The 22,936-nt window shown below is 35.5% G+C and overlaps 2 protein-coding genes across 3 annotated transcripts; both read left to right on the top strand.

Moving 5' to 3' along the window:
- The first annotated feature begins 9,520 nt into the window (after positions 1-9,520).
- On the top strand, positions 9,521-14,893 carry LOC118045393 (uncharacterized). Of its 2 annotated transcripts, none has more exons than XM_035054009.2 (14): positions 9,521-9,798; positions 10,183-10,324; positions 10,444-10,701; positions 10,929-11,103; positions 11,594-11,655; positions 11,741-11,922; positions 12,030-12,127; positions 12,534-12,592; positions 12,685-12,819; positions 12,901-13,151; positions 13,243-13,393; positions 13,552-13,627; positions 13,706-13,759; positions 14,328-14,893. In XM_035054009.2, the coding sequence occupies exons 1-14, from the start codon at positions 9,740-9,742 to the stop codon at positions 14,546-14,548; spliced, it is 1,923 nt and encodes a 640-aa protein (XP_034909900.1). In that variant the 5' UTR covers positions 9,521-9,739; the 3' UTR covers positions 14,549-14,893. The 2 variants fall into 2 exon arrangements, with proteins under 2 accessions (XP_034909900.1, XP_034909901.1); XM_035054010.2 differs by having other exon boundaries at positions 9,524-9,798; positions 11,741-11,904.
- A 453-nt stretch (positions 14,894-15,346) lies between these two features.
- LOC118045392 (eukaryotic translation initiation factor 4B1) lies at positions 15,347-22,762 on the top strand. Its single transcript, XM_035054008.2, has 3 exons — positions 15,347-16,909; positions 20,814-21,245; positions 22,272-22,762. The coding sequence occupies exons 1-3, from the start codon at positions 15,780-15,782 to the stop codon at positions 22,291-22,293; spliced, it is 1,584 nt and encodes a 527-aa protein (XP_034909899.1). The 5' UTR covers positions 15,347-15,779; the 3' UTR covers positions 22,294-22,762.
- The last annotated feature ends 174 nt before the right edge of the window (positions 22,763-22,936 follow it).

The following is a 22,936-nucleotide window of genomic DNA, read 5'->3' as shown; positions in this document are numbered from 1 at the left end:
GAGAGAGAAAATACAATAATATTCTAGAGAGAGATGCTATGAAAGTATATATGCAATAGAGAATGAAGATTGTGAACTTTTGTTCAGAAGGTTTCATGATGTATTTATAGTCCACGAGTCTTGTTCTTTTATTGAGAGGAGGGACTGAAGTGTAATTTTACCTTTGTGATATTTTGAAAAAAATCACTACCATATAAAGTAAAGAAAGATCCTGTAAAATAAAATAAAAAATAATAAAAGATTATGGGTTGTATTCCATCGTTTTATCCAGCTAAAAGATGGAAACATGGCGGGTCATGAAAGACTTTAATACACCTAATGGTGCTAGTAGGGTGTAGACTTGTTTAATTAATGTTATTTGTTAAGAAATAAATCCTCTAAGATTTTATATAAAAATCTATAGAATTGATGACGTTAAATTATGTTTGAATTTGTGGATGTAGCTAATTCGGGGATGCCTAAGCTGTGATGACAAAAATCTCGAGCTCAACACTTTTAGGAAACATGTGTCAGACCCATCTCGTCGGCCCAGCAGCGCACCAGACCAAGCTACTGGGCTTTGTAGCACCTATTAGACCAAGATGGTATTTCAGTATGGCAAGTGCCCAACACAGGTTATGCTTGGGCTAGGCATATTGCCAGGCCCAAGCACAGGGTCTAACAGATGTTGCTAGATCCAAACATGGGATTGGCAATCCTAGACCCAAATATTAGGTCTGACAGCACCAGACCCAACTACAATTAGGTATGACATTGGCCAAACCCAAAAGCAATTGGGTTTGGTTAGCTATAAAAAAATAAATTTTATAAAAAGATCTAAAAAGATCAAAATCAACCTGTGTTAATAATCAAAACCTATTATTTTTTTTAAAAAGCAATAAAATAACATCCCAAAACAAAATAAACACTAGTAAAAAGAGTGGAGTCAAATTCGACATGAAAAAAAAATCAAAATCAAATAATGAGAGGTGAAACTAAAATAAAATTTAATTAGTGAAAGGATGTAAAAATATCAAAAAAATCAGATCAAATTCTATTTAAAAATCAAATGATATCTAATGATTAATGATAAAATTTAAGAAAAGAATCAATAAAAAAAAATTTTTTTTATCAAAATAATAAGGACTAAATAACATATAAAATATAAATAGTAGGACACCAACCATTTTTTCTTTCAATTAGTATTCTATATTTGTGAAAGATCGAATTGCTTTAAAGTCAATTTAATTATAATAAAAAAAAATAAAAATAAAAAGACAAAAAAGACCCTTAGAAGGAAGCTTTATTTTTGTTGCTTCCTATCCAATGACAATTTAGTAATATAATTGTGCTTGAAAAATAAAAATGTATAAAAACCCCTTGATGAAAGATAATATTTTATTTATTTATTTATAAGTCTAATCAAGTCATTTAACTATTTATAATGAAAATAAAAAATCAAGTTTGTTCTTAATTAATTTCTAATTCATCTCTTAATTGATACATTTCCCGCAGCAGAGCTGGGTTTTCTTTTGATTGCTGCGGCACGGGCCTACCAAATGGATGTGAAAAGAGAGATGACATCGAATTAAACCGCATTCTATAACAGTTGCAAACACAAAATCAAAAATAGAATCAAAAGCTATTCCAAAGCTTTCTTAAACTACAAAATTGCAAACGTAGAATCAAAAATATTGTAAGCACAGAATCAAAAATAGCAGTTCAGCATTCAAGAAGCTATTCCAAAGCTTTCTTGAACTACAAAATTGCAAACGCAGAATCAAAAATAGCAGTTCAGCATTCAAGAAGCTACCCCAATAAAGCTTTCTTAAACTACAACATTGCAAACGCAGAATCAAAAATATTGTAAGCACATAGCATTCAAGAAGCTATTCCAAAGCTTTCTTAAACTACAAAATTGCAAACGCAGAATCAAAAATATTGTAAGCACATAATCAAAAATAGCAGTTCAGCATTCAAGAAGCTATTCCAAAGCTTTCTTGAACTACAAAATTGCAAACACAGAATCAAAAATAACAGTTCAGCATTCAAGAAGCTATTCCAAAGCTTTCTTAAAGTATGAAGAGACAATAAAAGAGATATTAGCAGATATGCTCAGCAGGTGGCATTGTTCATCAACCAGAAAAGAGCACAGCAATATGTTTAACTGACCCAGATAAAAGGCTTCGGACTCGGGAGGTGGGAGGTGACACATTAGAGGCTGATGCCGACATGGCAGTGGTTGGAGGGAGGATAGAACAAGCAGCTTTTGTCAGAAAACAACACAAGTCTGCATGTGTTGCTCAAATGCTGGTAACGCTGGACGACTAATGATCCTGTGGGAAAGAAGCTTCGCCGGCGTTGTTAATACAGGGAAGCAAATGAAACCATAAGGTGCTAACTGGAAAGCAAAATATTGAAGGGACGGCATGCTAAAATACAATGCATTAGAGCAAGCAGAGGAGCAAAGGCAACAGGCTTAAGTTTGGAGACAAATTGGAGAGCAAAGTCTGCACCTTTCACCTTTCCGTTTATAAATTTTCTATACACTATTTATGTGGTGCAGCAAACATCAAGCATTAAGCTTTTCTATATATTCGTTTCCTTTCTCATGGAATGTAAATTAGGTTTTAGTCATCCTGCAATGCAATTAATTTAGGTAACTAAATTTGTTCCCCACTTGAAAAATTCTATAACACTCATTAATCAGTATCCTAATCACTGTGATATCTATCTGTCATTTGGTTCCTTTATTTTGTTTATGAGTTCTATGTCAAGCCAGTTAGTTAATACAAATTCTAATGAATAATCATAAACTTGCTGAAATTTATTAATTGATTTTTTTTGTATTTGTTTTAAAGTATAATGAAAATGATATATATATATATGCATGAAAGTTTCAAATTTGGTTGTATAGACATGTTATAACCCCATTCTGACCCACTTACTTTTTAATCTAATTTTAAAGGGGTTAAATTTGAAATTAAAAGATCAGAGCTTGAATGCAAATTTTGAAAACTTCAAGGACTGAATTGAGAAATGGTCATTCCCAGTCCAAAACAGCACTGTTTCAACCATGCATAATTTCTTTTTCTTTTTCCTCAAACACTACAAATCCGCTTGCAAAGAAGGGAAAGAATTCGAAATGCCAGCATCCAAGTCCTACCAAAACACAAAGATCAATCCCTACATGAAGATTACTACCTCGGGAAGATAAGGATTGAACCTCAGGTGTCCAAGTCTTCACAAAAAACCAACACCTCCCTCCCAACCATGCTTATGAAGAGAAAAGTCGTGCATGGAGGGAGAACCAAGGACGCCCCTTATAAATACAAAGATCTCCAGAGGAACAGGGGGAGGAAAAATCCAGAAGAAAAAATTAGAAAACAGGGGGAGAAAAACGGGAGAGAACGGGGAAAAGAAAAGAAAAGGAGAGTATCCAGAAGAAAGAAAAAAGAAAAAAAAAAAAAACAAGCGAGACAAGAGAGAGAGAACAAGAAACAGGAGATAACTTGAAGACAAGAACTTTGTCCAGCATTTGTAGTCTCGCACAAATTCTTTGCAAACCAGGTAAGTCTTTTATCTTTCCTCGCTCTCATTTTAATTCATTAAACTGTTCATTTTGTGATTTAATTACCTAGGCTCTGTAGCAAGCGTGTGTGAATAGTTCATGCACGCTTGCAGCTAAAGATTAAACTAGCCGGGTTAATTACTTGTTTGAACCAGTAACCGGGTTGGGCCGTTGGGTTTAGTCCAGCCTATATGGCTGGGCTAGACCCAGCACCCCCCAAAAAAAAAAGAAAAAAAAGAAAAAGTTGGTCGGGTCTAGGCTTTAGGCCCAACCGACCCAAATTGTGTTTGCTAAGGGTGTGTTTGGCAAAACACACCCTTATGCCATAACCATAATTTTTATGCATATTCTAGTTTGATATTTGACCAAACAAGCCCTGTTTTGATATTAGAAAATTCTGAAAATATTTGGGGATCTTCGTTGATTTATTTATAGGCCCCTTGCACTTTGTTTATTTTTTTTCTTTGTGTTTTTTATTTTTTCTACTATGTACTCAATCTATGGACTATTACTGTTAAATGCAAATTTGTTATGTTGTTTTTATTTCCTTTTAAAAAGGGCAAATAATAATAAAGGATAAACAAAATGAAAATGGCATTCAAAAAATTCTTCTTCAAATTCAATTTTTTGCAAAATTATTCACTGACATCAAAGTTAGAAATATTATAATTTTTTGGGTTTGTGCAACATTTACCAACGCCAGAGTTGGAAATATTGTATGAACTATTTATTAATATCAGAGTAAGGAACATGATGAGAAAAAGATAAGGGAGAACACATTCTTAGCAATTTTAGACAAAACCAGCAATGCAGTTTGCCTCAGGTAGGATGCTTAAGGAGTGATTGTAACAGCCCGACCCAACATGTCATATATTTTCCTCTTTGAGCCTTACCGCCCTCACGTTTTTGTTTTAAGTGACACGAGCCCACTTTTGAGCCTAACACCCCAAAACTTGTACAACATGTTAGCAATCACCATTACTAATAAGGCTAGCTACCAAACCCTCACCCACCGATGTAGGATATTATAGTGATAATATCTTTTTTTTCTCGTAACCAATCCCGTGCCATTAGAATCTCTGTTGACCAATTAGGATTTCTAGTGATCATTATACTAGATAACGTTCCTCAAACTATACCTTCCCCCCAAAGAACAATATGCTAGATATCGATTCTTTTTCCATTGAGATTATTTTTTTATCGGTCCCTGCAATGTCCAAGTGTGACAACACATATAATAAAACATATATATTTTTAAAATGAAGAATTTTTTTTAGAAATTTTTAGAATTTGTCTTTGAAATTTCAGCGAAAAGCAAATATTTTTAATAGTGGGTCAATATTTTACAATATAAATCTACAACGTCGATATTAAGTGAAAATAACTAGGAAAAAAAATATAAGGGACCCACAAAAAATTCTAAAATAATCCTTGGATTTTTTCAAAAAATTTTGGGCTTTTTTAGCAAAAGCCCAATCCTATAAACATAACCTATAATAGAAACAACACAAGCAAATATCAAACAAGCATTTTTGCTTGAATCTGATGAAGAAAAACGAAGAACACCATTGTAGAGCCCAAATAACTTGAATGAGATCATTGAATGCCTATTTAATCTTCTTAGCTATTGAACTTATAATAAGCTCAATTGACACATATAATGAAATCACATGGTGTTCTTTGATGATTCTCCCCATTTCCCCTAATCTTAAAAGAATTCGACCTTTAATCATCGCCTTACTTGTATATTGACTTGATTTTAAAAGATATATTATAAAGTTGTAAGATATAATATTAATGACCCTCACACATTTCTTTACATGTTTGCACTTAAAGATATATCACTCCACTCGTCTCTCTCTTAACTTGGATTTTCTCAATTTTATTCCCTCACCCTCTTGTCTTTTACCACTTTTAAACAATTTCTACATGGAATTTTTCCCAAGGCTATCGATTTTAACAAAACTAATTTTAATCAACTTGATTTTATGATTTGATTTTTTTTTTAATAAATATTAGCAGAAACTAAATAACAAATAACTTCTCTCTATCTCTTTCTCTCCCCTATATATATATATATATAACACAAAACTAAGCTAAACTACAAAATAAGCTGAAATTCAAGACATAAGAATTAGGGTTCGACAATTTTAAGAGAAAACCAAACCTAACAAAGTAAATAAGACTCAAAACATGAATAAAAATGAATTTAACGATATATACATGAATAAAACCTAATTTTAAAGCCAAGCCCTAATACCAACTTATGTTAACTCGAAGGGTAAAAACCTTAGAACACACAATCAAGATTGAACACAACCTGATTACCTAAACCAAAAAAATATAACTATTGGATGAAGATCTCAACCAGTTAATTATAATGCATAAAGAATCGAAGATATAAGGTTAAAAACCTTGACTTTTTGATTATAATGAACCAACAATCAAAGGTATAAAGATGAGCACTACAAAGAAGTAATCTTTGATAAGTTTTACAAGTTCCATACAGAATTAAGAATAAGAGTAAATTCTCACACATAAGTTTTGTTTCTGAATAATCAATCCATCTCTCTAAATATAAGTGAAATAACTTTATTTATACTAGGTACAATGCACTAACAAGGCTGGAAAAATAACCAAAAAATTCCAAATAAAATAAGAAAAGAATCTTAAATCAATCAGGAAAATATTTATATATCACTAACTTCTAGGTTTTATAAAAAGGCTTTCCCAATAACCTGATCTTTACAAAAGTCTAATTAACCCCATATGAAATAAGGTTTTTATAATCTTTTGGTAAAATTTTAGCATGAATAAACTATTGAATGAAAATTATGCCTATTAACATAAAATTAGACATTATAAAAATAAGTTCAACCCATGTGTAAGTAGAAAAAAAAAATTGAATTGGCAAGTTTTGTAGGAAATAAAGACCAATTATCTTGAATTATTTCATTAAATTCCTCTTTAATCTCCTTAGTTCTTGACCATATAATAGGCCTAATTGACACATGTAATGAATTCTATGGTATTACTTGATGATTCTTATCAATAATTAACAACCTAAAAAAGGAAAATCAAAGCAAAATTGTCATGTTTAAAAGCGATAGAGAAAAAAACGCATAAAGAAAAATACCCAAAATTAAGAATCTCTTACTAGAACCCTAAAATCATTGAAAAATCAAAATATTGTTTAGCAATTAACTTCTAGTTTGATATTGATGATTTATGATGAATTATTAAAAGAATCGTGATAATCTCACTACTATTTGTGTTGTAAAAGAGCTTTTGCAAAACTATAAGAGAAAACTTACCCTGTCATTGTTTCTTGTGTTGCTTCTTCTTTTTTCCCAAACCCATCAAAAAAATGTGATTCTCAAATCCCACCCTAGTTCCTAAATTGAAACTCAAACTACAAACTTAAAACCATGGAGCCCTAATCCTAATTCCACCCAATTCCTAAATTGAAACACAAATAACAAATCTTAAACCATGGAACCCTCTTAATCAATTTTTTCCCCACTTCATATATTGTTACCAAGTTAAACCTTAGAATAACACTTTTTTTTTTCCAAGCTCCCTCCTTTGTATTTGCTTCTACTCTTTATCTCATGTTCTCTTTTTCCTAGTTGAAAAGTAGGAAGAAGTTTTTAAAACTTTTCCTCAAATAAGCCACACAACCTATGATAAGAATGAGAAAGAAAAAAAAGAAAGAAAAAGGAATACACCACTATTTGAATCCACAATAGTTATGTCTCTATGTCCACAATTAATATTTGAGTCCTTCTAGCTTTTTGTTAACTTTTTTGAGGATAAAAGTTATTATTCCCTCAAGTAGAGTTGAAAAGGACACGAGAAGACTTACAATTCTCAACATGCTAGCATAATTGATAGATTAAAAAATAATTTGATTATCCTTTATTATCATTATTGTCATAACCTGTTTTTTGGTTATTCTCCAAATTCATCTTTTTTTCTTTCAAAACAAAATAATAATAATAAAATAGAGATTGATATTTTGGAAAAAGTAGACTGAAGAGGATTCCAAGTATACTGAAAAATCAAGCTGCAATTTTGGATGGAATTAAGAGCCTAATTGTACGTTATTTTACCCAAAACAAGAAAGACAATATAGATTCAAGGTCAAATTAAATCATTATTGGATGAATCTGTATAAAAATTAAGCCCCGAGATATAATTAGACTCTTAATAGGCCAATTTGATTTAATTATGGGTCAAATTAAAGTTTAATTATGTTTAAAAATTAATTTGGATTCAATTGAAGGGTTTATTAGGTGCAAGGACTTAATTATGCTTTAAAAGGATTAAATTAATTTTATTAGGGGCTTAATTGGTGAAAAAACTATTTTTGGGAGCCCAATTTGAGCTTAATTGAGAAGATTGAAATTTTAAGAAACCAAATTTAATTTTTATCAAGTCAATTGATTGAAATCAAGGGTAAACTTGCAAGAAAATCAAAGTTTTAAGGTTAATTAAGGACTAAATTAATGAAATTCACAGCTAATGATCATTTTGAAAAAGACACCAAACTCTGAGGATCCAATTAATTAAAATCAGGGGTGAAATTGAAGAGAATTGACAGTTTAACTGTCAATTAAGAGTCAAATTGCATAAATCCAATACTTAGAATCAAAATGAAAAAAAAAAAGTTGAAATCTAGGGCTGAAATTGAAGTTCATTAAGGGCAAAATTGAACAAAATTGAAAGTTTGAAGCCAATCAAGGATGTAATTGAGATACATCATAAATCGAAGGATTAAAATGAACTTTGCTAAAACGGCCCCATTTTGAGGTTGACTGTTCATCTTCTTCTCTAGAGAAGTTGCTCGAGTGGTCTCCTTCCTGAGACGTTTTATGCTTTATCTCTTCACTAAATTAAACAAAACTTACGCAAAAAAGATCACCTAACACCTGGTTACATACCAGTGTGATCCGTTCTAGCTGATTGATACCACAGCGGCTAGGGCACAACTTCAAAGTGGCCAACTCGACCAACCATTTTCCTGTAACAAATCTAACAGCACATAATATCTACTTTGAGTTAACGGTTGGGATCCTACCGGGTCAAATTAAGGGTCAAGATTTGGCATCAATAGAGATGAAACGTTCCTTTTCCACTCCCTTATAAATAGAGGTGGATTTCATGGTCTGAAAAAGGAAAAATCAGGTCTAAAGTCAACAACAAATCAGCATCCCCTTTTATTTTCTGTTGCCACCATGAACTCTCTCTCCCTCCCTCTCTCTCTCCATTATGGCCTTTAGCCACCAACACCTTCACCACCGGTTTAACAACCACCATCTCTACCATAAGCAGCTGCCTGACCACCTTACGTGGTGAGTGTGCCTCCGAGTTCTCTCTCTCTCTCTCTCTCTCATCTGCAAACTTCTCCTTCTTCCCCTCCGGCAACCCACTGCTAGCGTGACCACCATCCTCTCCACCAGCAACTTCCTATACCAGGTAAACTTTTCCCTTCTCCTTCTCCTTCGTTCCCCCCTCATCTTCATTCTATATACAAAATGATAATTTGTTATGCATGCAGGGCATTGAGGGGGGGTAATTCCTTTCTCGAGTTTAGGTCGGCTCAACCCCTCCAAAAAAAAAAATAAAAATAAAATTATTGGGTCAACATCAACCTAACCCTTTTGGGCCAAGACCAAGACTGGACTCAACTTATATAGATGGGACGACCCAACCTAATATATTTAATAATAATATAACTATAATAATAAATTTTTTTTCTCCTTCTAATTTTCTAATAGTGATAGCATAAATTCAGTTTCCTTGCATCATATTTGTTTCCTTACATTATTTTAAGAATGTTCTGCAGGATATTATTATATTTGATTAATTCCCTCGAATACTCCATCCGTTTTCCTTGAATCATATATTTAGTTTGAATATTTGTTTCCTTTCATGTACTTAATTATATAGGCCATAGGAATTTAGATATACATACGATTTTCATAAATGGGATGATGTCATGATTAGATGTTGGCTGCATGATTTTTTGGGAGCCTTATACTTTCTTTCCTAGTTGAGTGATGCTAAACCTATTAAAGTGTTTGACTAATTAGCCTTGGGTATGTTTGTTCTATATGAGATACGCTCTGACCTTGTCGTAGATAGAAAGGAAGAAGGGTTGTATTTGCATTTTAGTATACTAAAACAATGAGGATCCAACTGCTGAGCTCTCTGTTTCTCTTCTCCTTCAGTTCTTATCCTTACAGGTGTTTCTCTCTCTATGTTTCTTCTCTTCACTACTGTTATGATTCACGTTGGAGTTACGCTGGTAGAATTAATTCCAGTGTTTGTTGTAAATTTCCTTCTCTGGTTTTGAGATAAGAAAACCATTTTTACATTTGATTCTTTGAAGTAAGACAAGTACTTTCAAAATTGCTAACTAAATAGCATGCAATTCATTCTTAAATTTTACTTTTTGGATATACTGTCTTCTTTAGTCATTGATGATCCTCATAGGACATTGAATTGAATAATACACGATCATGTTTCTTTTTTTCAATCCCACAATTGTTTCAACATTTGTTTTGAAGGCTTTCTTGGCTAAATATATTCGTTTGTGAACTTAAAAATCTGTACAAAACCTGTTTTAGGGTATCATCTCAACCTGAGCACGCTAGCTTCCCGCCTCGAGGTTGGAACTCTTACGATTCCTTTGACTGGATTCTATCTGAAGTAGACTTCTTGCAAAGTGCCGAAAAGATCTCTCAGCGTCTACAGCCTTATGGATATGAGGTATAAAATGGCTGATGACTACAATCAACTTTTAGAACTTTTTTAATTACTGGAGCAATTTGAGAACGGGAAAGTTTATTGAAATAGAAGATGTCTTTTATCTGTGAAATTCCATGTAGTATGCAGTGGTAGATTACCTGTGGTATAGGAAGAATGTTCCAGGTGCTTACCCAGATTCTCTTGGATTTGATGTAATTGATGAATGGGGGAGGTTGATCCCTGATCCAGATAGGTGGCCCTCATCTGAAGATGGGAAAGGGTTCACCGAAGTAGCCCAGAAAGTACAGAGCGTGGGTTTGAAGCTTGGGATTCATGTTATGAGAGGATTAAGTAGACAGGCATATGATGCGAACACCCCCATCTTGGATACTACCACGGTATTATTCCTTATTATCAATGAGGGTTCATTCTTCTCTCTTCTTTTCATTTTTTTTTTTCCAGCAGGAGAAGTATTTCTTCTCTTTTCCCTTCCTTGCTCAGATTTTACAGTCCCACAAACACTGTCATCATAAAAATAGACTAGTCAGGTGAAAGGTGCAATATGAGCTCAAGTTTCTAATCGATTTGCTCAAAAAAGTAAATGCTAAATTTCAATTTTTATTAGGGACGTGCTTATGAAGAGTCTGGACGACTGTGGCGAGCAAAAGACATAGGGATCACGGAGAGGGCTTGTGGATGGATGCCACATGGTTTCATGAGTGTAAATACTAAGTTGGGAGCAGGAAGAGCCTTCTTGAGGTCACTTTATGAACAGTATGCTGAGTGGGGTGTTGAGTTTGGTAATTAATAATTAACCGAAACCTGCATTTTTCCATCTTACCCAACACATTAAGAAGTCTGTGAGTCCAATAGGGTGTATCTCAAGTCTCAACATTTTCTAGAGAATGAATTTTTCTTTTTAGTGATTAAAAATGGTAAAATAACTTGTCAAAGCAGCATTGCATCTTTCGAGAATTTCCATTATTGGAAGCATGGATGAAGTATTGTTTCTATAATGATGTGGGGAATGTATGTTGAAGGTCCTGGAGAAGGACTGGATAGTAATATTGCAAGTGAGTCTAGTAGAGTTTTGACCTCTTCAAGCATTTCAGGCTTGGGCAAGCTTCTTATGGATAGTAATTTTGACTCGTATTTATTACAAAACTGTGAATTCTACACATTTCAATCTCCCCTCCTGTTATTTATACCTCTGCATTTTCTTAGTGGCTTCATGTCAGTCTTTCTTTGTTTTAATAATTTTCATGTTCGTTTCTTCTCTTTTATTTGCAGTGAAACATGATTGTGTGTTTGGTAATGACTTGGATGTAGATGAAATAACGTTTGTGTCAGAGGTATACAGCACTTTCTGGTGCATAAATTTTATGTCTTCAATCTTTTCTGAATAGAGATGATGATACATGAAGTGCACTTGTTCAGGTTCTGCAAAAGCTCAGTCATCCCATTCTGTATTCCGTGTCTCCGGGAGTTATCCCGACACCAGTCATGGAGAAAGATATTACTGCGTTAGTCAACATGTACAGGGTAACAGGTGATGATTGGGATACATGGGGTGATGTTGCAGCTCATTTCGATGTTTCAAGGTGGAATAAAGTTTTCATGTAAAATAAGAGCTTAAAGTTCGAATTATTTATAGATCGTCGCTCCTAATTGGTGCTTTTCTTCTATTCTCTCATTTTTTATGTGATTTCTTGTTCATCTACTTCAGAGACTTTGCTGCTGCTAATAAGATTGGTGCGAAGGGCTTGCTGGGGAGGTCATGGCCTGACTTGGATATGCTGCCCGTAGGATGGCTTACAGATCATGGTGATAAAAATTAGCAGATTGTTCTCTTTTAATTCTAGCACATTTTAAGTGATTTTATTTTGTAAGAGACTGAGTATAGGAAAGCTGATTGCAACATGGATTACTAAGTTTTAATATTGCAACATGGATTACTAAGTTTTAATATTGCAACATGGATTGCAACATGGCTTACAGAAAGGAAAGCTGATAGTAATATCGCAACATGGATTGCAACATGGCTTACAGAAAGGCAAGCTGATAGTAATATTGCAACATGGATTGCAACATGGCTTACAGATCAAGTTTTTTTCTTGGGTGTAGGGCTTCATAAGTTGCTGGGGTATTCATGATTAACTTGAAAGTGTTTAAAGAGTTCTACTGGAAAAGACAAAAACTTGAATAATCACATTGTTTTTCTGTATCCTAGGTTCTGGCAGAGGACCACACAGAATGAGTAACCTTAATCTAGATGAGCAGAAAACCCAGGTATGTACATGCAATTCTATATGTGCGTCAGTCCTCTGTTAAAAACTTAAGATTCTTTGTTGATGACTCGATACAAGTATTTTCCTTCGCAGATGACTTTGTGGGCAATGGCCAGATCCCCTATCATGTTTGGAGGAGATGTTAGAAGGCTTGATGAGACCACATCTAGTTTGATCACCAATCCCTTCATTCTGGAAATAAATTCTTTTAGCACGAACAATATGGAGGCATGTGAAACAATGTCTTTAAGAGGTCTTTGGAATATTAACTGAGGTTTTTTCTGATGTATCATTGCATTGCACATGCAGTTTCCATTTGTTACTGGCACAAAGGTTTCTGCACATAAGACCACGAATCACAGCCGAAGAATAAGAAGAAGTTTGAAGGAAGCTGGCACATCACATACACAGTTTCTGGGTTTCAGTAGCTGTAACCATCCCAAAGTCAACGGTTGGTCAATTAAAGCACTTGACCAAGATCTTGACCAGATATGCTGGAAGGAGAGCATGAGAAGCCATGAACCTGTATGCCTATACAAGCGAAAACCTCTTTTGACTTCGTATGCACTTTCACCTTCCTTATTCAAGTTGTTCCAAACAAGGAGTTATCATTATTATTTTCACTATCTGATTCTGTGAATGGCAATGTAGTGATGGACAGTTAATTTCCAATCAAGGAGGGTTCCATTTATTAGCTAGTGATGAAATGGAGTTTTGTTTGGATGCATCTCCAAGAAAGAAGCGTACTTCAAAAGAATTTAACAGTGGTTCCTTCTCCCCTTGCAGATCAGATGCCAACCAGGTATCTCTTCATTCACAATTTAAGAAATACATATAATTAATTGGTTTGCCAGAATGCTTGTGTTTTTCTGCTCACAGCCAGTCTGCAGGGTGACATTTTTTTCTCATGAATTTTACATATATGAGTGGTATTTGAAAGCAAACTCTTAATTTCAACAGATGTGGGAGTTAAGCAATAATGGATCCCTTATCAGCAGCTATTCTGGTCTCTGTGTAACTGTGAAATCAATTGACGGTATTATGCTAGAAGTTCAAGCTGATTTTCTATCCGTACGATAAGGGCTATTTGATGATCCTTCCTTGATATATGCAGCTAATGCTGGTAACAGCGGAGGAGTTCGCTCTTGGATTGCTACTGGTAGAAAAGGTTTAATGCCCCCCTAAAGTCTCTATAAATTTGGTTTCCATTCTGTTACCATTCCTTTGCTGTTTTTTCTTTTAAAAAGAACCCAAAGAAGCTTGTGGTTTGATGAGAAACTTCACCCCTGAGATGGTTTTTCTTTTTTCGATGAGCATGTTCTGATTTTTGTTGAAGTGTTGACAGAGATGAGACTCGAACAAGAAACCTCTACCACTGAGCCATATGCTAAGATGATTATAATTGTCCTCCTAGGTGAAGGGATGCTATTTTAAATCTAACTGGTTTTTTTTTTCCTTGTAACTGAGGTGGCTAATTGTCTGTTCACTATCTATATTCATGCTTCATTGATTACGTAAATATATATTCATTTTATCAAGTTCCAAGCTGCCTAATTTAGAGAGAATTAATGATCTTCCTCTGCTAGCTGCCAACTTCTGTGTCTACTATGGCACTGATCTGGTAGTATCCAACCATACCTTGCTGACAGTTCATTGTCTGAAAACTTTCATGGCATATCACATATGTATCTGTTGCTCTTAATAATTCAGTTCTGACTTTACCGCTGTCTACTCAGGAGAGATTTATGTTGCATTTTTCAATCTGAACTCAGAGAAGACAGTAATATCAGCAACGATATCAGACCTGACCAAGGCACTTCCTGGGAGAAACTCGAAGGCGACATCATGTTACGGCAGAGAAGTTTGGAGTGGAAAAGATTTTGGAGAAATAAAAGATTCAATATCAATGGAGGTAGAGATCCATGGCTGTGCATTGTTTGTCCTCAACTGTCCCTAGTATAAACTGACACACAGCAGAGTTTCTTTCCCCTTTTCCTTCTCATCTCCGCTCTCTGTTGCCGTGTGAGTGGAAAGAAGAGGTATCTATTGTATCAAAGGCAGTGAATTCATGGACGTTTTAAGTTGGTGCAGCCAGAACGAGGCCATGCATCGCCGGAATCCGTGCTAGAAATTCAGATGGTCATCTCCGTTGTTGTTAATATTTGTCATCTCCGTTTTAAGTTATAGAACTGTAAATCACGAATATGAGGGGTGGGATTGGATCGAACCCTAATAAAAGACAGTGGATTCATTTCAGATGAAATAACAAATAATAAAAAAAAAAACTATTATTTTTTGATGATTTTGTATGTAAAATAAATAAATAAAATTATTTTATTTTTAAAAAATTAAAATTCGACACGTGTGAAATCCAATATAAAAGATTAAAGCTTTTTAATTAACTAAACAGTTTATATCCGTGATAAGGAAGAAGTATAAGGTACTACGATATCAGACGGTCACTATCTAACTATTGGGCAGTCGTCAATTTCAACCGCGACAAAAGGATTCAAATCAGTATAATTTCTTCAATCACAGTGAAACAACGTTGTTCGAATCACTGTAATTTCTTCAATTATAATAATTTAATAATAGAGAATTATCTTTTCTGGACAGCACAAAACTTCTGGCTGCTGTTTGGTTATTATTCTGAGAAATTACTAGCACTCGCTGCGCTATTAGCCAATGCTCCTTTTCCACCCGAAAAAAGGTGGAGGATCCCAAGAGCATCCTGGCCGTCCAATTGCATAATTTCTAAAATCACTGACTCCTCCATCGCTAGTGGGCCACACAAGCGTCCCTTATCCCCGCTCCACACACCAAGAATCACCACTACGTTGCCTCCTCTTATCAGATCAGACCTCTCCGATCCTCATCACCCGCTGGTCACCTTAGCAGTCCCTCTGTCTCTGGACTTCTTTTTTAATTTACTTTTTGTTAAATTTTGTTTAAAAGAGATTATTATTATTATTATTATTATTAATAAAGAAACAAACTCAACAACTGGAACCTCCCTCCTCCTCCTCCTCCGTCTTCATCAACGCATGTTCTCAGAGCTCCGGCTCCCGTAACGGAGCCCAGCTCATTACCCAGTCGAATCTCTCTCTCTAAGTTCACCAATTTTTCATATTCAAAAGATCCGTTCATTTCTCCTTTCCGGATCTTCTTCCTTTTTCTTTCTTAAAACAATGTCAAAAAAGTGGGGGAAAGTCGGTGCATGGGCAGCCGATTCCGAGCAAGCCGAAGAAGAGGAGCGCGCAGCCGCTGCAGCAGCCGTTTCTCAAAGCTTCCCCAGCCTGAAAGAAGCTGCTGGAACCGCTAAGCCTAAAAAGAAGAAAATGTCTCTCAACGAATTTTATTCCACACCCATCGGCGGCGTTGTTGAATCCAAAGGCTTGACTCCTGACGAGATGTTCCGCCTCCCTACAGGTCCAAAAGAGCGTTCCGCTGAAGAAATGCAGCATGGACACCTCGGTGGTGGATTTTCCAATTACGGTCGAACCGGGCCGCCTCCTGGACGTATGCGTGATCGTGACAACACCGACGGGTCTTGGGGTGGCGGTGGTGGTGGTGGTAGAAGGCAATTTGGTGGTGGTTTTGATGATGAACGAAGAGGCCAACCTCCTTCTAGGGTTTCTGATTACGATCAGCCTTCGCGTGCTGATGAGGTTGATAATTGGGCAATGACGAAGAAACCGCTACCTTCTTTTGATTCTGGACGACAAAGTCGTTACAGTTCACTCGGAGGTGGCGGTGGTGACGGAGGTGGTTCTAGGGCTGATGAAGTTGATAATTGGGCAGTTGGTAAAAAACCGTTACCTACTCGACCTTCTACTTTTGGTTCGGGTTTTCGTGATTCTGGACCGGAGCCTGATCGCTCGAGCAGAGGAGGATATCGTGAGCCAGAGAGGGAGAGGCCTAGATTGGTTCTGAATCCACCAAGAATGGAAGTTGTAGTTAACGAGCCTGTAAAAACAAACAGGTCTAATCCATTTGGGACAGCGAGGCCGAGAGAAGATGTGTTGGCAGAGAAAGGATTGGATTGGAAGAAGCTGGATATGGAAATGGAAGCTAAGAAGAACTCGAGCTTACAATCTAGCAGGCCAACTAGTGCGCATTCTAGCAGACCTTCTAGTGCCCAATCGAATAGGTCTGAAGGGCCAGGGCTGCTGCACCAAGGGTTTGAGAATGTGGCTGTGAAGCCGAGGCCGAGGGTGAATCCTTTTGGAGAGGCAAAGCCCAGGGAACTGTTGTTGCAGGAAAGAGGTCAAGATTGGATAAAGATTGACCGTGAGTTGGAGCACCGTGGGGTAGATAGGTATGTCTTGTGGCATTATCTTTGTTGTGTTCATACATTGTGCGCATGGTTTTCTTGGAATTGCTTAGTATCTACTTGCTTGGGCTTTTGCATATTGTCAATTCGAGAATGCTTCTCTTATCTTATCTGGCTTCAAACTGCTTCTTTTTGTTGTGGATATTTCTGTTAGGTTTCATTTGTTGTGGGATATATACAATATGCTAGCCATTAGCTGATCGTACAATGATAATAGGACATTGAGAAGCATTTGGATAATTCGGAATTTCAAGTATGATCTGATGCTTTTCTAATGTTAGCTGTGCCTTGCTGTGATGCAAAACATATAAACTGACAGCCTTGCTTATTGCACTAGAATTTTGATGCTTGATGATGACTAACAATTCTTTTTGTACAGTCTCTCCAAATCCATGAATATGTTTATAGCTTGTCTCATACAACTACACGGCAGAAGTTTTGAAATGATTTTCTGTTGAATAGGAGTTGAATATTTATTTGTGATGTAAAAAAAATATAGTTGGGTATTTCCGAATAGCTTAAGGGTGTTGACAAGACTCAAATTTGAATAAGCTGAGCTCAAAATAGGAAAAAAGCTGGTTCTACCCTGTCATCAGCTAAAATTTCCTTGGTCACAATCTTTGTTGTGTTTCTAGGCTCATCCTTTATTATCACTTACTGGGAAAAAAAATATTATATTACAGTGAGTTTTTCCATTAAAGTATATTTTTTCTTGGTCCACATGGCTGAACTGAGAGGATTATATTGCAACATTTGCATCTACTGTTGGCATGCTTAAGCTAGTTGAGTTATTGTTTTTATTTTTTCCATATCATGTAGCTGGTCATGAGTTGGTTTGATTTACAATTGAGCTTTATTGGCCAGTATTCCATTCTCTGTACTTCTTGAGAATTCCTTTTGTGCAAACTTTATATATTTTACTTTTTTAGCCTTCTTATTTCAACAAGTGAATTATCATGCTTTATTATGAGATTTTTGTTACAATTGATACAAGCATAAGCCGGAGAAGTCTTGCCTTACCAATTTTCTTTGCTAGATCTCCATAGTTGGATGGATGATGTTGTCAGGTTTTCATGTCAAAAGGTGGTATCTTTTTGTAGTTTATCAGGGCAGAGGCCTGAGTGCAACAGTGTGAGTTTTACGAAAAAAAGAGATGAGTTCTGTGTTTAGATTTTATACTTTTAGCCATATACACGATAACCTACCAGCTATTTGGGTGGGTTCTTAATGTGTCTGCTTTTACTTGACACAAATTCCTTTATATATATATATATATATATATATATATAAAGAAATGTAAAAAAAGAAGAAGAGGGTTTTTCATCTAGGGCATTTTTTCTATCTTATTTATCCCTTATTCATCTTCTCCTTTCCTGCCTTCAACCACTGGTTGAATGCCATAATGGTATCTCTGTCATCATCATGCATATGAAAATACACCTCCAAATTGGGAAGTTGCTGATCTACTCATGATTGTAATTTGTTCGTGTTTCTGATTTTAAATCGACTCTGAAAGTTTTAATGTCTTCTTAAAATTGAATTACTAGTTTAGATTATTGAATGAATAGTCCATGTCATATGTAGCTAGGCTTTTGTATTACTGGTGATCTCAGGACATTTGATTGTTGGATTGAATTCAACTGGTGATATGCCACTAATAGAATGTTTGCAAATGAAGGGAAAAAACAGAGATGGGCATTGTGCAATCATTCTCCTTTTTGTCTATAATATTTATAAACTTCAATGTTCTATGAAGGGGGCCAAAATGCTTGCTTAGTCTTGTTGACTAGAAATGTTATCCATTTGATTTTGAATGCTTATGATCTTCATGGAAAAAAAAAAAAGAATTTTGCAGTCAGTGAGAAACAGAGAAAGACTAAGAGAGGTGTGTGAGAGAAACCTTTGTAGTTAATGGATACATGTGCCCCTATAAAATATTAAATTTAAGGTTAATTTTTGTCCAAAGAAAAGTGGGCACAAGGGTCAGGTTAGCAAAATCCACAGACACACGAATGTTATACATAGAGAGGGTTTCTGTTTTTTTTTTGTCTTTTTCCCAACTTCTTTTTGTTCATTTCTACAACTTGAATCCTGTCATTGTTTCATGGTGAAGCATGCATAAATCCACATCGCACATAACCAAAACATATTTAGATGATTTTCTGTCAGCTCATTTCTCATGTATATTTTTTGTTTCAACATATTTGTCTCTACTGTCTCCTTTTCAATTCGGCTCATTTGTTGATATGCTTCCTTCATTGCGTGGGGTTAGCTGATGCTTCTCTCTCTTGTCCATTTTATGGACACCACAGATCTTATAATTTCTGTTAGGAGGGATGCTGATACTTCTTGCTCCCACTTTCATTTTATGGACACAATTCCAAAAGTTAATTAGCTGAGTTTAAGGTTGGTATATTTGCAAAGAATATTTTTCCAATTGCAAAAAATAAATATGCTTCAGCCCCACAAAGACTGTATCCTTTTCGTTCTGTTCCAAAATATGTCCATTATAAAAAAGCTGAAGTATTCATTCTCTTATGTTCATATTTTTCCCCTTTATCAAAAACTAAATAAAACTAAATCCATCACTTCAACAACATTTAATTTGAAAGGACAATGTTGGAACGTCAATAAAAAAGATATGTGAGTTGGGACAACATTTAATAGTTGTTCTTAATATATTTACTTTGTCAATAAGGAACGCTCTGTGGGACAGAGTGAATAGAACTTTTTTGTAATTATTATGTGGAATTACTTACTGTTTTACGCATGTTTTGTTTAAAATATCCACTGAAGTAGAATACGTTGTAGTTAAAAATGCACACTAGTCCAGTGGTATTCTTATTAAGCGTACACCAATTAATGTTTCACAGTAATATTGAAAACGTACTTTGGTGTTACTGATTTGCTGGTAAAGTTTTTGGTGGTTGTGTATTGACTTACTTTTGAGGTTGCCTGATTCACCATGCTAATTACTGAATTTGATTTGTTGTTTCTTGTTGGATGAACATAAAAGAATGCAATTTTTTTTTTTTTTTTTTTTTTTTGTGGCTGTTTTCTTGGTTATCTGTATGGACATGACAATTTAACAGGTGCACTTGTCTTAATTTTATATAGATGATGCTACTGCTACATGTGGCACTTCTTTTCCATGTTGTTATTTCTGTTTGATGCAAGAATGTATTTGCCTTATTTGGATGAGGCAGACTTAACAACATTCAAACTGTTGTCAGTTAACTAAACTGGTTAATCCTCAGTCCAGGGGTTGGCTTTTTTTCCCCTTCTTACCCCTTGTTTTCGTTCTCCTCTCATCCCCTCTGCATTTTAATTAACTTAATGGTCATAACTGCACAGAACTGCTGTTAAGTGATGTTATGTTGCATATTTTTTAAAATCCCAAATTTGCTTGTTCATGTGATCTATGATTAATTTTTCTTGAAAGCTCCACATAAATCTGCAGCATCAAGGCATTTATGTGTCTTATCTTGTTTATATTTTTGTAATGGTTTGCGGGATATCATATGGCCCCATCTTCATTTTGCTGAATGTATTTTACACCATGATTTAGTACCCCTGCTTGATCTTCACTCTGCATTTCTCAGTTTTCATAGCGTAAACACCACCTTTCTACTGTTGCTCACTACATTTTTCCAGTTCTACCTGTTTGCACCTTCCTTTAATTGCCGAAACTTTTACTGGAGTTTTGTGACTGCCTACTTTAATTTAAAGTCTGTACTGTGACCTAGGATTCTCTGGTTGTATGTGAATGCTTTAGAATAATGTATTTTTCTATGTATGTGCTCATTTTCAGCACTGTGTCAGCTTTGTGTGGTTCTCACAGTGACTGATGAACTTGTATTCTTGATACTAACTGTAAAAATTATTTTAGGCCTGAAACTGAAGAGGAAAAGTTATTGAAAGAGCAAATAGAGCATTTGAAGACAGAGCTTGAGAAAGCGACAAAAGTGAATCAGGAACCTCAACAAGTTTCTGTTGATGACCTACCCAGTTTAAGGGAGATGATAAATGAGAAAGAAAGGGAATTAGAAATATTGGTCCGTGATTTGGATGACAAAGTTCGATTTGGACCAAAAGCCATTGACAGGCCAGGTTCTGGGGCAGGCAGGTCTCCTGGGTTTTCAGAGAGACCTCCTTCGCGACCTGGGTCATTTGGGTCATTTGACGAGTCGAGAAGTATGGAGTTCATGGATAGGCCTCGATCTCGTGGCAAGCCAGATATTTGGACAAGGCCTGCTGACGAGCGAAGATCATTTCAAGGTGGCAGGGAAAGAGGATTTCTGGGTAGCAGAGATTTTGACAGGTAAAGATATAGTAATAACTTCTTTCATGTATCTCTGATCTTCCCTGTAGCATTAGCTGCGAAGTAACCCCTTTTGCCAACTCTTTCATCATGGTATTTTTTAGATCTTATGTTATTTGAAGTGTTGTCAGCCATGGTTTAATCTATTAATATAGGCAAAAGGTTCAGTGATTAATTTTGAGTTGCCAATTTCATTTGGGAAGTTAATGAATTTATCGTAAGGCCAGGAAAAAATGGTTTATTAACGAACTCCAAATATTAACAAACTTTTTGTTGGAGCAGCTCATGAAACTATGAAAGCTGCCTGTATACTTAAATTGGGAATTCTGTGGTGGTTTTGTTCAATAAATTAGATACAATCCTTTTAATCTAGCAAGAGTAATGCAAGGTGTTCTTAAATATTTTGCAAAATATTTCTTACTAAGTGATGTGGCATTTCATTGTATGGAAAGGTTTCCAAATCATATGAAGTGAATTTTTTATTATTATAGAATGTATTAACTAATAAATCACCAATCACAAGCTGCCACATCATTTAGTAGCAAAGTATTAGTAAAGAATTAAGTAGCCCTAGCTTACCCAGCTAATTAATATGAAAGAGTCTGGGTAAAGACTGCCACAAGCATCTTCTAGCTGAGAACTAACAATCACGGGCAGTTTGAGGCAAAAGAATGTTTTTGAAACCAATAGATTGCCATGATTGCTCTTCCGTTGTAAGTGCAAAGGCTAAATCGATCCATCTGGTTTGCAAGTGCCTTGCAGTCACCTAGGAGAGTGGCTATGGTGGTGAGATGTTTGTTTGTATTAGGTTTCTTGTCGATGCTTAAAGAGCAATCAGCTTTCGTTAAGACCAAACCTTTTCTGCATGGATGGCTTTTTTCCCAGGCTTGTTTTGATAAAATAAAAGTCTCTACCATGGTGTTTTTGCCATGATCGTGTTTTTTGCCCGCATTGCATGTGCATTCCCCTTGTTTCTGGACAGAGGGAAAATGAAATCCCCAATGCTAACAAGGTTTTGTTTGGCAGGCAAAGGACGGGTAAGTGGTGAGAAGCTGGCGGTGTTGATTCATTGAGTTCTCTTCATCTTTTGACAACTGAAACCAAATAATATTTTGTCTCTCCTTGTCCTCTCTTATTCCTTGCTTTTCATTTTTCCTTTTTTCTTTCTTTTTTAATTTACATGTTTCCCTTGTTCTTGTGCTCTGGGAATAGAGCAAGGAATATGGAGTTTCAAGCATTGGGAACCCTTGGGTTAATCTGTTGTTGCATCCTGAGACTATGTAAAGTTGAACTTCCTCCCCTTTTCTGTCCCTTCTGTGGCAAGGAGGCTGTGTCATTTGTAGGACTCAATTTATTTGAACACTATGGGACCTGTAGTTTTTCCTCCTCCTTTCCCCCCCTCTTGGACAGTTCCAAGGTGCTATACAGTTAAATGGTCCTGTTGTGCCCGAGCCGAGGAAGCTGCTTTGTGCTAACTGCTATGCTCTCAATTGATTCTTTTGTTCTCTTCCTCTCAACTGCACAAAGTTTTTTTTTTTTTTTTTTTTTTTTACAGTGCTTGAGGGATTGCTTCATTTTCACCTGTTTTGATACCTTTTGCCCCTATGAATGACTACCACAGTAAATATTTCGCAATGCTATTTCATGCTTGTAGTTGCTCCACTGCTTGGATATAAAAAAGACGTTTGTTC

This window comes from Populus alba, chromosome 10 (assembly GCF_005239225.2).
Source record: "Populus alba chromosome 10, ASM523922v2, whole genome shotgun sequence".
NCBI classification, from domain to species: Eukaryota; Viridiplantae; Streptophyta; class Magnoliopsida; order Malpighiales; family Salicaceae; genus Populus; species Populus alba.
This window is presented reverse-complemented; position numbering and strand designations above follow the sequence as displayed.